This window comes from Rhodnius prolixus, unplaced genomic scaffold (assembly GCF_049639745.1).
Source record: "Rhodnius prolixus isolate KJV_2025 unplaced genomic scaffold, Rpr scaffold_18, whole genome shotgun sequence".
NCBI lineage: Eukaryota > Metazoa > Arthropoda > Insecta > Hemiptera > Reduviidae > Rhodnius > Rhodnius prolixus.
Window position 1 is genome coordinate 929,116 of NW_027411636.1, and position 17,294 is coordinate 946,409.

General features: G+C 29.8%; 1 protein-coding gene across 2 annotated transcripts in view; it reads left to right on the forward strand.

Annotated features, from left to right (window-relative positions):
- LOC141462112 (uncharacterized) overlaps positions 1–17,294 on the forward strand; it is a 116,506-nt gene that overhangs the window by 61,465 nt on the left and 37,747 nt on the right. For both annotated transcript variants that reach the window (XM_074143703.1, XM_074143702.1), the window contains one exon: positions 17,067–17,154. In XM_074143703.1, coding sequence (XP_073999804.1) covers positions 17,067–17,154 — 88 coding nt within the window. The remainder of the gene's footprint in view (positions 1–17,066; positions 17,155–17,294) is intronic.

The window sequence follows — 17,294 nt, forward strand, 5'->3', positions numbered from 1 at the left end:
ATCTATTATCACTAAAACATTGCGGTTTTTTGCCAATGATAGAGATTTGTATTCTCTACAATTTGGTACAGATTGCATTGAAATCTGATCAGTAGTAAATGAGATATTAAGGATTGAAGAATGAAAGGTTTGGAAAACGTTCAAATTTAAGTCTTAAATTTCTCTATATCTATTATCACTAAAACATTGCGGTTTTTTGCCAATGATAGAGATTTGTATTCTTTACAATTTGTTACAGATTGCATTGAAATCTGATCAGTAGGAAGTGAGATATTAAGGATTGAAAAATGAAAGGTTTGGAAAACGTTCAAATTTAAGCCTTAAATTTCTCTATATCTATTATCACTAAAACATTACGGTTTTTTGCCAATTATAGAGATTTGTATTCTTTACAATTTGGTACAGATTGCATTGAAATCTGATCAGTAGGAAATGAGATATTAAGGATTGAAATATGAAAGGTATTGAAAACGTTTAAATAGAAGCCTTAAATTTCTCTATATCTATTATCACTAAAACATTGCGGTTTTTTGCCAATTATAGAGATTTGTATTCTTTACAATTTGGTACAGATTGCATTGAAATCTGATCAGTAAGAAATGAGATATTAAGGATTGAAAAATGAAAGGTTTGGAAAACGTGCAAATTGAAGCCTTAAATTTCTCTATATCTATTCTCACTAAAACATTGCGGTTTCTTGCTAATTATAGAGATTTGTATTCTTTACAATTTGGTACAGATTGCATTTAAATCTGATCAGTAGGAAATGAGATATTAAGGATTGAAAAATGAAAGGTTTGGAAAACGTTCAAATTTAAGCCTTAAATTTCTCTATATCTATTATCACTAAAACATTGCGGTTTTTTGCCAATGATAGAGATTTGTATTCTTTACAATTTGGTACAGATTGCATTGAAATCTGATCAGTAGGAAATGAGATATTAAGGATTGAAAAATGAAAGATTTGGAAAACGTTCAAATTTAAGCCTTAAATTTCTCTATATCTATTATCACTAAAACATTGCGCTTTTTTGCCAATGATAGAGATTTGTATTCTTTACAATTTGTTACAGATTGCATTGAAATCTGATCAGTAAGAAATGAGATATTAAGGATTGAAAAATGAAAGGTTTGGAAAACGTGCAAATTGAAGCCTTAAATTTCTCTATATCTATTCTCACTAAAACATTGCGGTTTCTTGCTAATTATAGAGATTTGTATTCTTTACAATTTGGTACAGAGTGCATTTAAATCTGATCAGTAGGAAATGAGATATTAAGGATTGAAAAATGAAAGGTTTGGAAAACGTTCAAATTTAAGCCTTAAATTTCTCTATATCTATTATCACTAAAACATTGCGGTTTTTTGCCAATGATAGAGATTTGTATTCTTTACAATTTGGTACAGATTGCATTGAAATCTGATCAGTAGGAAATGAGATATTAAGGATTGAAAAATGAAAGGTTTGGAAAACGTTCAAATTTAAGCCTTAAATTTCTCTATATCTATTATCACTAAAACATTGCGCTTTTTTGCCAATGATAGAGATTTGTATTCTTTACAATTTGGTACAGATTGCATTGAAATCTGATCAGTAGGAAATGAGATATTAAGGATTGAAAAATGAAAGGTATTGAAAACGTTCAAATTTAAGCCTTAAATTTCTCTATATCTATTATCACTAAAACATTGCGCTTTTTTGCCAATGATAGAGATTTGTATTCTTTACAATTTGTTACAGATTGCATTGAAATCTGATCAGTAGGAAATGAGATATTAAGGATTGAAAAATGAAAGGTATTGAAAACGTTCAAATTTAAGCCTTAAATTTCTCTATATCTATTATCACTAAAACATTGCGTTTTTTTGCCAATGATAGAGATTTGTATTCTTTACAATTTGGTACAGATTGCATTGAAATCTGATCAGTAGGAAATGAGATATTAAGGATTGAAAAATGAAAGGTTTGGAAAACGTTCAAATTTAAGCCTTAAATTTCTCTATATCTATTATCACTAAAACATTGCGGTTTTTTGCTAATTATAGAGATTTGTATTCTTTACAATTTGGTACAGATTGCATTGAAATCTGATCAGTAGGAAATGAGATATTAAGGATTGAAAAATGAAAGGTTTGGAAAACGTTCAAATTTAAGCCTTAAATTTCTCTATATCTATTATCACTAAAACATTGCGGTTTTTTGCCAATGATTGAGATTTGTATTCTTTACAATTTGGTACAGATTGCATTGAAATCTGATCAGTAGGAAATGAGATATTAAGGATTGAAAAATGAAAGGTTTGGAAAACGTTCAAATTTAAGCCTTAAATTTCTCTATATCTATTATCACTAAAACATTGCGGTTTTTTGCCAATGATTGAGATTTGTATTCTTTACAATTTGGTACAGATTGCATTGAAATCTGATCAGTAGGAAATGAGATATTAATGATTGAAAAATGAAAGGTATTGAAAACGTTCAAATTTAAGCCTTAAATTTCTCTATATCTATTATCACTAAAACATTGCGTTTTTTTGCCAATGATAGAGATTTGTATTCTTTACAATTTGGTACAGATTGCATTGAAATCTGATCAGTCGGAAATGAGATATTAAGGATTGAAAAATGAAAAGTATTGAAAACGTTCAAATTTAAGCCTTAAATTTCTCTATATCTATTATCACTAAAACATTGCGGTTTATTGCCAATGATAGAGATTTGTATTCTTTACAATTTGGTACAGATTGCATTGAAATCTGATCAGTAGGAAATGAGATATTAAGGATTGAAAAATGAAAGGTTTGGAAAACGTTCAAATTTAAGCCTTAAATTTCTCTATATCTATTATCACTAAAACATTGCGGTTTTTTGCCAATGATACAGATATGTATTCTTTACAATTTGGTACAGATTGCATTGAAATCTGATCAGTAGGAAGTGAGATATTAAGGATTGAAAAATGAAAGGTATTGAAAACGTTCAAATTTAAGCCTTAAATTTCTCTATATCTATTATCACTAAAACATTGCGGTTTTTTGCCAATGATAGAGATTTGTATTCATTATAATTTGGTACAGATTGCATTGAAATCTGATCAGTAGGAAATGAGATATTAAGGATTGAAAAATGAAAGGTATTGAAAACGTTCAAATTTAAGCCTTAAATTTCTCTATATCTATTATCACTAAAACATTGCGGTTTTTTGCCAATGATAGAGATTTGTATTCTTTACAATTTGGTACAGATTGCATTGAAATCTGATCAGTAGGAAGTGAGATATTAAGGATTGAAAAATGAAAGGTATTGAAAACGTTCAAATTTAAGCCTTAAATTTCTCTATATCTATTATCACTAAAACATTGCGGTTTTTTGCCAATGATAGAGATTTGTATTCTTTACAATTTGGTACAGATTGCATTGAAATCTGATCAGTAGGAAGTGAGATATTAAGGATTGAAAAATGAAAGGTATTGAAAACGTTCAAATTTAGGCCTTAAATTTCTTTATATCTATTATCACTAAAACATTGCGGTTTTTTGCCAATGATAGAGATTTGTATTCTCTACAATTTGGTACAGATTGCATTGAAATCTGATCAGTAGGAAATGAGATATTAAGGATTGAACAATGAAAGGTTTGGAAAACGTTCAAATTTAAGTCTTAAATTTCTCTATATCTATTATCACTAAAACATTGCGGTTTTTTGCCAATGATAGAGATTTGTATTCTTTACAATTTGGTACAGATTGCATTGAAATCTGATCAGTAGGAAATGAGATATTAAGGATTGAAAAATGAAAGGTATTGAAAACGTTCAAATTTAAGCCTTAAATTTCTCTATATCTATTATCACTAAAACATTGCGCTTTTTTGCCAATGATAGAGATTTGTATTCTTTACAATTTGGTACAGATTGCATTGAAATCTGATCAGTAGGAAATGAGATATTAAGGATTGAAAAATGAAAGGTTTGGAAAACGTGCAAATTGAAGCCTTAAATTTCTCTATATCTATTCTCACTAAAACATTGCGGTTTCTTGCTAATTATAGAGATTTGTATTCTTTACAATTTGGTACAGATTGCATTTAAATCTGATCAGTAGGAAATGAGATATTAAGGATTGAAAAATGAAAGGTTTGGAAAACGTTCAAATTTAAGCCTTAAATTTCTCTATATCTATTATCACTAAAACATTGCGGTTTTTTGCCAATGATAGAGATTTGTATTCTTTACAATTTGGTACAGATTGCATTGAAATCTGATCAGTAGGAAATGAGATATTAAGGATTGAAAAATGAAAGATTTGGAAAACGTTCAAATTTAGGCCTTAAATTTCTTTATATCTATTATCACTAAAACATTGCGGTTTTTTGCCAATGATAGAGATTTGTATTCTCTACAATTTGGTACAGATTGCATTGAAATCTGATCAGTAGGAAATGAGATATTAAGGATTGAACAATGAAAGGTTTGGAAAACGTTCAAATTTAAGTCTTAAATTTCTCTATATCTATTATCACTAAAACATTGCGGTTTTTTGCCAATGATAGACATTTGTATTCTTTACAATTTGGTACAGATTGCATTGAAATCTGATCAGTAGGAAATGAGATATTAAGGATTGAAAAATGAAAGGTATTGAAAACGTTCAAATTTAAGCCTTAAATTTCTCTATATCTATTATCACTAAAACATTGCGGTTTTTTGCCAATGATAGAGATTTGTATTCTTTACAATTTGGTACAGATTGCATTGAAATCTGATCAGTCGGAAGTGAGATATTAAGGATTGAAAAATGAAAGGTATTGAAAACGTTCAAAATTAAGTCTTAAATTTCTCTATATCTATTATCACTAAAACATTACGGTTTTTTGCCAATTATAGAGATTTGTATTCTTTACAATTTGGTACAGATTGCATTGAAATCTGATCAGTAGGAAGTGAGATATTAATGATTGAAAAATGAAAGGTTTGGAAAACGTTCAAATTTAAGCCTTAAATTTCTCTATATCTATTATCACTAAAACATTACGGTTTTTTGCCAATTATAGAGATTTGTATTCTTTACAATTTGGTACAGATTGCATTGAAGTCTGATCAGTAGGAAATGAGATATTAAGGATTGAAATATGAAAGGTATTGAAAACGTTTAAATAGAAGCCTTAAATTTCTCTATATCTATTATCACTAAAACATTGCGGTTTTTTGCCAATTATAGAGATTTGTATTCTTTATAATTTGGTACAGATTGCATTGAAATCTGATCAGTAAGAAATGAGATATTAAGGATTGAAAAATGAAAGGTTTGGAAAACGTGCAAATTGAAGCCTTAAATTTCTCTATATCTATTCTCACTAAAACATTGCGGTTTCTTGCTAATTATAGAGATTTGTATTCTTTACAATTTGTTACAGATTGCATTGAAATCTGATCAGTAGGAAGTGAGATATTAAGGATTGAAAAATGAAAGGTTTGGAAAACGTTCAAATTTAAGCCTTAAATTTCTCTATATCTATTATCACTAAAACATTACGGTTTTTTGCCAATTATAGAGATTTGTATTCTTTACAATTTGGTACAGATTGCATTGAAATCTGATCAGTAGGAAATGAGATATTAAGGATTGAAATATGAAAGGTATTGAAAACGTTTAAATAGAAGCCTTAAATTTCTCTATATCTATTATCACTAAAACATTGCGGTTTTTTGCCAATTATAGAGATTTGTATTCTTCTCAATTTGGTACAGATTGCATTGAAATCTGATCAGTAAGAAATGAGATATTAAGGATTGAAAAATGAAAGGTTTGGAAAACGTGCAAATTGAAGCTTAAATTTCTCTATATCTATTCTCACTAAAACATTGCGGTTTCTTGCTAATTATAGAGATTTGTATTCTTTACAATTTGGTACAGATTGCATTTAAATCTGATCAGTAGGAAATGAGATATTAAGGATTGAAAAATGAAAGGTTTGGAAAACGTGCAAATTGAAGCCTTAAATTTCTCTATATCTATTCTCACTAAAACATTGCGGTTTCTTGCTAATTATAGAGATTTGTATTCTTTACAATTTGGTACAGATTGCATTTAAATCTGATCAGTAGGAAATGAGATATTAAGGATTGAAAAATGAAAGGTTTGGAAAACGTTCAAATTTAAGCCTTAAATTTCTCTATATCTATTATCACTAAAACATTGCGGTTTTTTGCCAATGATAGAGATTTGTATTCTTTACAATTTGGTACAGATTGCATTGAAATCTGATCAGTAGGAAATGAGATATTAAGGATTGAAAAATGAAAGATTTGGAAAACGTTCAAATTTAAGCCTTAAATTTCTCTATATCTATTATCACTAAAACATTGCGCTTTTTTGCCAATGATAGAGATTTGTATTCTTTACAATTTGGTACAGATTGCATTGAAATCTGATCAGTAGGAAGTGAGATATTAAGGATTGAAAAATGAAAGGTATTGAAAACGTTCAAATTTAGGCCTTAAATTTCTTTATATCTATTATCACTAAAACATTGCGGTTTTTTGCCAATGATAGAGATTTGTATTCTCTACAATTTGGTACAGATTGCATTGAAATCTGATCAGTAGGAAATGAGATATTAAGGATTGAACAATGAAAGGTTTGGAAAACGTTCAAATTTAAGTCTTAAATTTCTCTATATCTATTATCACTAAAACATTGCGGTTTTTTGCCAATGATAGACATTTGTATTCTTTACAATTTGGTACAGATTGCATTGAAATCTGATCAGTAGGAAATGAGATATTAAGGATTGAAAAATGAAAGGTATTGAAAACGTTCAAATTTAAGCCTTAAATTTCTCTATATCTATTATCACTAAAACATTGCGGTTTTTTGCCAATGATAGAGATTTGTATTCTTTACAATTTGGTACAGATTGCATTGAAATCTGATCAGTCGGAAGTGAGATATTAAGGATTGAAAAATGAAAGGTATTGAAAACGTTCAAAATTAAGTCTTAAATTTCTCTATATCTATTATCACTAAAACATTACGGTTTTTTGCCAATTATAGAGATTTGTATTCTTTACAATTTGGTACAGATTGCATTGAAATCTGATCAGTAGGAAGTGAGATATTAATGATTGAAAAATGAAAGGTTTGGAAAACGTTCAAATTTAAGCCTTAAATTTCTCTATATCTATTATCACTAAAACATTACGGTTTTTTGCCAATTATAGAGATTTGTATTCTTTACAATTTGGTACAGATTGCATTGAAGTCTGATCAGTAGGAAATGAGATATTAAGGATTGAAATATGAAAGGTATTGAAAACGTTTAAATAGAAGCCTTAAATTTCTCTATATCTATTATCACTAAAACATTGCGGTTTTTTGCCAATTATAGAGATTTGTATTCTTTACAATTTGGTACAGATTGCATTGAAATCTGATCAGTAGGAAATGAGATATTAAGGATTGAAATATGAAAGGTATTGAAAACGTTTAAATAGAAGCCTTAAATTTCTCTATATCTATTATCACTAAAACATTGCGGTTTTTTGCCAATTATAGAGATTTGTATTCTTTACAATTTGGTACAGATTGCATTGAAATCTGATCAGTAAGAAATGAGATATTAAGGATTGAAAAATGAAAGGTTTGGAAAACGTGCAAATTGAAGCCTTAAATTTCTCTATATCTATTCTCACTAAAACATTGCGGTTTCTTGCTAATTATAGAGATTTGTATTCTTTACAATTTGGTACAGATTGCATTTAAATCTGATCAGTAGGAAATGAGATATTAAGGATTGAAAAATGAAAGGTTTGGAAAACGTTCAAATTTAAGCCTTAAATTTCTCTATATCTATTATCACTAAAACATTGCGGTTTTTTGCCAATGATAGAGATTTGTATTCTTTACAATTTGGTACAGATTGCATTGAAATCTGATCAGTAGGAAATGAGATATTAAGGATTGAAAAATGAAAGATTTGGAAAACGTTCAAATTTAAGCCTTAAATTTCTCTATATCTATTATCACTAAAACATTGCGCTTTTTTGCCAATGATAGAGATTTGTATTCTTTACAATTTGTTACAGATTGCATTGAAATCTGATCAGTAAGAAATGAGATATTAAGGATTGAAAAATGAAAGGTTTGGAAAACGTTCAAATTTAAGCCTTAAATTTCTCTATATCTATTCTCACTAAAACATTGCGGTTTCTTGCTAATTATAGAGATTTGTATTCTTTACAATTTGGTACAGAGTGCATTTAAATCTGATCAGTAGGAAATGAGATATTAAGGATTGAAAAATGAAAGGTTTGGAAAACGTTCAAATTTAAGCCTTAAATTTCTCTATATCTATTATCACTAAAACATTGCGGTTTTTTGCCAATGATAGAGATTTGTATTCTTTACAATTTGGTACAGATTGCATTGAAATCTGATCAGTAGGAAATGAGATATTAAGGATTGAAAAATGAAAGGTTTGGAAAACGTTCAAATTTAAGCCTTAAATTTCTCTATATCTATTATCACTAAAACATTGCGCTTTTTTGCCAATGATAGAGATTTGTATTCTTTACAATTTGGTACAGATTGCATTGAAATCTGATCAGTAGGAAATGAGATATTAAGGATTGAAAAATGAAAGGTATTGAAAACGTTCAAATTTAAGCCTTAAATTTCTCTATATCTATTATCACTAAAACATTGCGCTTTTTTGCCAATGATAGAGATTTGTATTCTTTACAATTTGTTACAGATTGCATTGAAATCTGATCAGTAGGAAATGAGATATTAAGGATTGAAAAATGAAAGGTATTGAAAACGTTCAAATTTAAGCCTTAAATTTCTCTATATCTATTATCACTAAAACATTGCGTTTTTTTGCCAATGATAGAGATTTGTATTCTTTACAATTTGGTACAGATTGCATTGAAATCTGATCAGTAGGAAATGAGATATTAAGGTTTGAAAAATGAAAAGTTTGGAAAATGTTCAAATTTAAGCCTTAAATTTCTCTATATTTATTATCACTAAAACATTGCGGTTTTTTGCTAATTATAGAGATTTGTATTCTTTACAATTTGGTACAGATTGCATTGAAATCTGATCAGTAGGAAATGAGATATTAAGGATTGAAAAATGAATGGTTTGGAAAACGTTCAAATTTAAGCCTTAAATTTTTCTATATCTATTATCACTAAAACATTGCGGTTTTTTCCCAATGATTGAGATTTGTATTCTTTACAATTTGGTACAGATTGCATTGAAATCTGATCAGTAGGAAATGAGATATTAAGGATTGAAAAATGAAAGGTTTGGAAAACGTTCAAATTTAAGCCTTAAATTTCTCTATATCTATTATCACTAAAACATTGCGGTTTTTTGCCAATGATTGAGATTTGTATTCTTTACAATTTGGTACAGATTGCATTGAAATCTGATCAGTAGGAAATGAGATATTAATGATTGAAAAATGAAAGGTATTGAAAACGTTCAAATTTAAGCCTTAAATTTCTCTATATCTATTATCACTAAAACATTGCGTTTTTTTGCCAATGATAGAGATTTGTATTCTTTACAATTTGGTACAGATTGCATTGAAATCTGATCAGTCGGAAATGAGATATTAAGGATTGAAAAATGAAAAGTATTGAAAACGTTCAAATTTAAGCCTTAAATTTCTCTATATCTATTATCACTAAAACATTGCGGTTTATTGCCAATGATAGAGATTTGTATTCTTTACAATTTGGTACAGATTGCATTGAAATCTGATCAGTAGGAAATGAGATATTAAGGATTGAAAAATGAAAGGTTTGGAAAACGTTCAAATTTAAGCCTTAAATTTCTCTATATCTATTATCACTAAAACATTGCGGTTTTTTGCCAATGATACAGATATGTATTCTTTACAATTTGGTACAGATTGCATTGAAATCTGATCAGTAGGAAGTGAGATATTAAGGATTGAAAAATGAAAGGTATTGAAAACGTTCAAATTTAAGCCTTAAATTTCTCTATATCTATTATCACTAAAACATTGCGGTTTTTTGCCAATGATAGAGATTTGTATTCATTACAATTTGGTACAGATTGCATTGAAATCTGATCAGTAGGAAATGAGATATTAAGGATTGAAAAATGAAAGGTATTGAAAACGTTCAAATTTAAGCCTTAAATTTCTCTATATCTATTATCACTAAAACATTGCGGTTTTTTGCCAATGATAGAGATTTGTATTCTTTACAATTTGGTACAGATTGCATTGAAATCTGATCAGTAGGAAGTGAGATATTAAGGATTGAAAAATGAAAGGTATTGAAAACGTTCAAATTTAAGCCTTAAATTTCTCTATATCTATTATCACTAAAACATTGCGGTTTTTTGCCAATGATAGAGATTTGTATTCTTTACAATTTGGTACAGATTGCATTGAAATCTGATCAGTAGGAAGTGAGATATTAAGGATTGAAAAATGAAAGGTATTGAAAACGTTCAAATTTAGGCCTTAAATTTCTTTATATCTATTATCACTAAAACATTGCGGTTTTTTGCCAATGATAGAGATTTGTATTCTCTACAATTTGGTACAGATTGCATTGAAATCTGATCAGTAGGAAATGAGATATTAAGGATTGAACAATGAAAGGTTTGGAAAACGTTCAAATTTAAGTCTTAAATTTCTCTATATCTATTATCACTAAAACATTGCGGTTTTTTGCCAATGATAGAGATTTGTATTCTTTACAATTTGGTACAGATTGCATTGAAGTCTGATCAGTAGGAAATGAGATATTAAGGATTGAAATATGAAAGGTATTGAAAACGTTTAAATAGAAGCCTTAAATTTCTCTATATCTATTATCACTAAAACATTGCGGTTTTTTGCCAATTATAGAGATTTGTATTCTTTATAATTTGGTACAGATTGCATTGAAATCTGATCAGTAAGAAATGAGATATTAAGGATTGAAAAATGAAAGGTTTGGAAAACGTGCAAATTGAAGCCTTAAATTTCTCTATATCTATTCTCACTAAAACATTGCGGTTTCTTGCTAATTATAGAGATTTGTATTCTTTACAATTTGTTACAGATTGCATTGAAATCTGATCAGTAGGAAGTGAGATATTAAGGATTGAAAAATGAAAGGTTTGGAAAACGTTCAAATTTAAGCCTTAAATTTCTCTATATCTATTATCACTAAAACATTGCGGTTTTTTGCCAATGATTGAGATTTGTATTCTTTACAATTTGGTACAGATTGCATTGAAATCTGATCAGTAGGAAATGAGATATTAATGATTGAAAAATGAAAGGTATTGAAAACGTTCAAATTTAAGCCTTAAATTTCTCTATATCTATTATCACTAAAACATTGCGTTTTTTTGCCAATGATAGAGATTTGTATTCTTTACAATTTGGTACAGATTGCATTGAAATCTGATCAGTCGGAAATGAGATATTAAGGATTGAAAAATGAAAAGTATTGAAAACGTTCAAATTTAAGCCTTAAATTTCTCTATATCTATTATCACTAAAACATTGCGGTTTATTGCCAATGATAGAGATTTGTATTCTTTACAATTTGGTACAGATTGCATTGAAATCTGATCAGTAGGAAATGAGATATTAAGGATTGAAAAATGAAAGGTTTGGAAAACGTTCAAATTTAAGCCTTAAATTTCTCTATATCTATTATCACTAAAACATTGCGGTTTTTTGCCAATGATACAGATATGTATTCTTTACAATTTGGTACAGATTGCATTGAAATCTGATCAGTAGGAAGTGAGATATTAAGGATTGAAAAATGAAAGGTATTGAAAACGTTCAAATTTAAGCCTTAAATTTCTCTATATCTATTATCACTAAAACATTGCGGTTTTTTGCCAATGATAGAGATTTGTATTCATTACAATTTGGTACAGATTGCATTGAAATCTGATCAGTAGGAAATGAGATATTAAGGATTGAAAAATGAAAGGTATTGAAAACGTTCAAATTTAAGCCTTAAATTTCTCTATATCTATTATCACTAAAACATTGCGGTTTTTTGCCAATGATAGAGATTTGTATTCTTTACAATTTGGTACAGATTGCATTGAAATCTGATCAGTAGGAAGTGAGATATTAAGGATTGAAAAATGAAAGGTATTGAAAACGTTCAAATTTAAGCCTTAAATTTCTCTATATCTATTATCACTAAAACATTGCGGTTTTTTGCCAATGATAGAGATTTGTATTCTTTACAATTTGGTACAGATTGCATTGAAATCTGATCAGTAGGAAGTGAGATATTAAGGATTGAAAAATGAAAGGTATTGAAAACGTTCAAATTTAGGCCTTAAATTTCTTTATATCTATTATCACTAAAACATTGCGGTTTTTTGCCAATGATAGAGATTTGTATTCTCTACAATTTGGTACAGATTGCATTGAAATCTGATCAGTAGGAAATGAGATATTAAGGATTGAACAATGAAAGGTTTGGAAAACGTTCAAATTTAAGTCTTAAATTTCTCTATATCTATTATCACTAAAACATTGCGGTTTTTTGCCAATGATAGAGATTTGTATTCTTTACAATTTGGTACAGATTGCATTGAAATCTGATCAGTAGGAAATGAGATATTAAGGATTGAAAAATGAAAGGTATTGAAAACGTTCAAATTTAAGCCTTAAATTTCTCTATATCTATTATCACTAAAACATTGCGCTTTTTTGCCAATGATAGAGATTTGTATTCTTTACAATTTGGTACAGATTGCATTGAAATCTGATCAGTAGGAAATGAGATATTAAGGATTGAAAAATGAAAGGTTTGGAAAACGTGCAAATTGAAGCCTTAAATTTCTCTATATCTATTCTCACTAAAACATTGCGGTTTCTTGCTAATTATAGAGATTTGTATTCTTTACAATTTGGTACAGATTGCATTTAAATCTGATCAGTAGGAAATGAGATATTAAGGATTGAAAAATGAAAGGTTTGGAAAACGTTCAAATTTAAGCCTTAAATTTCTCTATATCTATTATCACTAAAACATTGCGGTTTTTTGCCAATGATAGAGATTTGTATTCTTTACAATTTGGTACAGATTGCATTGAAATCTGATCAGTAGGAAATGAGATATTAAGGATTGAAAAATGAAAGATTTGGAAAACGTTCAAATTTAAGCCTTAAATTTCTCTATATCTATTATCACTAAAACATTGCGGTTTTTTGCCAATGATAGAGATTTGTATTCTCTACAATTTGGTACAGATTGCATTGAAATCTGATCAGTAGGAAATGAGATATTAAGGATTGAACAATGAAAGGTTTGGAAAACGTTCAAATTTAAGCCTTAAATTTCTCTATATCTATTATCACTAAAAATTGCGGTTTTTTGCCAATGATAGAGATTTGTATTCTTTACAATTTGGTACAGATTGCATTGAAATCTGATCAGTAGGAAGTGAGATATTAAGGATTGAAAAATGAAAGGTATTGAAAACGTTCAAATTTAAGCCTTAAATTTCTCTATATCTATTATCACTAAAACATTGCGGTTTTTTGCCAATGATAGAGATTTGTATTCTTTACAATTTGGTACAGATTGCATTGAAATCTGATCAGTAGGAAATGAGATATTAAGGATTGAAAAATGAAAGGTTTGGAAAACGTTCAAATTTAAGCCTTAAATTTCTCTATATCTATTATCACTAAAACATTGCGGTTTTTTGCCAATTATAGAGATTTGTATTCTTTACAATTTGGTACAGATTGCATTGAAATCTGATCAGTAAGAAATGAGATATTAAGGATTGAAAAATTAAAGGTTTGGAAAACGTGCAAATTGAAGCCTTAAATTTCTCTATATCTATTATCACTAAAACATTGCGGTTTTTTGCCAATGATAGAGATTTGTATTCTTTACAATTTGGTAGAAATTGCATTGAAATCTGATCAGTAGGAAGTGAGATATTAAGGATTGAAAAATGAAAGGTATTGAAAACGTTCAAATTTAAGCCTTAAATTTCTCTATATCTATTATCACTAAAACATTGCGGTTTTTTGCCAATGATAGAGATTTGTATTCTTTACAATTTGGTACAGATTGCATTGAAATCTGATCAGTAGGAAGTGAGATATTAAGGATTGAAAAATGAAAGGTATTGAAAACGTTTAAATTTAAGCCTTAAATTTCTCTATATCTATTATCACTAAAACATTGCTGTTTTTTGCCAATGATAGAGATTTGTATTCTTTACAATTTGGTACAGATTGCATTGAAATCTGATCAGTAGGAAGTGAGATATTAAGGATTGAAAAATGAAAGGTATTGAAAACGTTCAAATTTAAGCCTTAAATTTCTCTATATCTATTATCACTAAAACATTGCGGTTTTTTGCCAATGATAGAGATTTGTATTCTTTACAATTTGGTACAGATTGCATTGAAATCTGATCAGTAGGAAGTGAGATATTAAGGATTGAAAAATGAAAGGTATTGAAAACGTTCAAATTTAAGCCTTAAATTTCTCTATATCTATTATCACTAAAACATTGCGGTTTTTTGCCAATGATAGAGATTTGTATTCTTTACAATTTGGTACAGATTGCATTGAAATCTGATCAGTAGGAAGTGAGATATTAAGGATTGAAAAATGAAAGGTATTGAAAACGTTCAAATTTAAGCCTTAAATTTCTCTATATCTATTATCACTAAAACATTGCGGTTTTTTGCCAATGATAGAGATTTGTATTCTTTACAATTTGGTACAGATTGCATTGAAATCTGATCAGTAGGAAGTGAGATATTAAGGATTGAAAAATGAAAGGTATTGAAAACGTTCAAATTTAAGCCTTAAATTTCTCTATATCTATTATCACTAAAACATTGCGGTTTTTTGCCAATGATAGAGATTTGTATTCTTTACAATTTGGTACAGATTGCATTGAAATCTGATCAGTAGGAAGTGAGATATTAAGGATTGAAAAATGAAAGGTATTGAAAACGTTCAAATTTAAGCCTTAAATTTCTCTATATCTATTATCACTAAAACATTGCGGTTTTTTGCTAATTATAGAGATTTTTATTCTTTACAATTTGGTACAGATTGCATTGAAATCTGATCAGTAGGAAATGAGATATTAAGGATTGAAAAATGAAAGGTATTGAAAACGTTCAAATTTAAGCCTTAAATTTCTCTATATCTATTATCACTAAAACATTGCGGTTTTTTGCCAATGATAGAGATTTGTATTCTTTACAATTTGGTACAGATTGCATTGAAATCTGATCAGTAGGAAATTCAATATTAAGGATTGCAAAATGAAGCGTTTTGAAAACGTTGAAATTTAAATTTGAATGAAAGGTTGCTGATTTGTGTAGCTTTGGTCGTTAAATCAACCCTTGTTGGCTAGTTTGCATCAGGGTGATGCCAAGAAGGGAAAACGTTAGAACTGTGTGCGTCACTTGTTTCTCCAACGATATCTCCATCATGTAAACTATGTTTACGAAAGGAATTCGGCAATACCGGATATGAAACTATGCAGTTTTTTCAACACTTGCCCTCATAGTAGGAAAATACCGTATTAGTTCAGTGTGGTATTGGGGAGCCTTAATTTTTAAAAGAAAACCTAAAAGATAGTTTATTGTTGTAGCTTAGAATTTGGCAACTCTTAGAGTAGTTGAGGGCCCATCTTGAAGAGAGTTGTGCCACAGGCGTGGATAAGTAGCATCGAGAGGATGGTTTAATGGTGATAATTGCAGGTTACGCACTAACAGAATGGAGCCATCATTATAATTGTTGTCAGCTAATTACCCATAATGAATATATCCATTATTCTCCCCCCCAGGCACCCTATCTGCCCCCTCTTCACAGCCAGACTGATGACTAATGAATCATCACAGTCATGTTGAAACTAGTTCAAGGTTATGCTTCGCTCATAGAGCACTCCCACAGCTTGTGCCTCCATACAATAGCCCCCTCCAACCATCCCATTTTTCAAATATCATATTATTTACTGTATTGTCTGCTAGTTTGGCTGTGGGGTTATTATTTGTCTATTTTTCTAACCTGCGTGCTCTTTCATCGCAGCTTTTCGAAACAACTCCCAATTACATCGCGTCTGGGTGCGCCTGAGAAAGCAGCTGTGGAAAACGTAAGCCTAAGAATAAAACCAGAAGATAAGAGCGCCTTCAAGGTGATCTATCACAACGAGAGAACCACACACCACTGGTACAGTAGAAAATAGATTCCATTTTAAGATGGAACCGTCAAGTAATAATCTTTGCGAATTACTGCCATAAAAGGTTTCTGCGAAGATCTTTGAAGCAGCATCTACAACGCCTTAGATAGGACGAGAATGGTTTGCTGAAGTGTCCGTCTGTAGTAGCTCCTGTTAAAATTTTGTATAAATACAAATACACTGTCGAATTAGTAAAAGTTCCGAGTTTGAAGGTTTTTTCCGCGAAACAGTGGAAATATTCTTTCGTACAATTTTAGAATTATATTGACCCTTCTAACATTTTTTTTATTTTTCCATCGTTGCACGATAGACTTTTTGCATTTGTACGCTTTGTTTACCAGAGTGAACAACTGGCAGCAGTCTTTTCAGATTGTCTGTAGTGTGTGTGCATGGTGTTGATCTTGAGTTTGCCTGTGGTAAAAATATTATGAGAGGGGAGAAAGCAGAGAGGAATCTGGCAAGGAGTGCCACTCGTCTAGAGCATCCTAACTAGTTGAAACCGCTCACCTAGGATCTCTAGATTCTAGGGAGAGCGAGGATACAACATTGCAACCCTTTATTCCGTAGCCATCTCAAGATTCAGAAAAAGTACTTTGCGGACACTAAATCAAAAGGAACTAGGCGGGAAACTAGTCGGCTATCTATCTAACATCTAGAAACTTCTCTGGCTTCTCGTCAGAGTTCTCCAAATACATTGCATTCTTGGAATTGTTGAAATTTCTTAGAAAAGCAAATTTGCCCAAATTCATTAAGCATTTTTCTTTTAAAAAAAACTGTTTAGATCATGCGAGGTGAAATGGTGAGCTAATAATCTGGTTGTTTGTCTTGCAGGTTCACGGTGGAGACTCTGTTGGACAGCGTACCAGAATTGGGGATGGTCATCGACCTCACGCAGACCGACAGATATTACAACAAACAAGTAAGTGAATCAATATAACTACTATTTTATAGTGTGGCAGATATGTGTGTGCAAGAGTTAGAACGGAGTCGCCGCCTCCGCCCGCACAGCACCCTCTGTCACCTCCAAGGTGCACCGACTTCCTTCCCACTTGGAGAGCG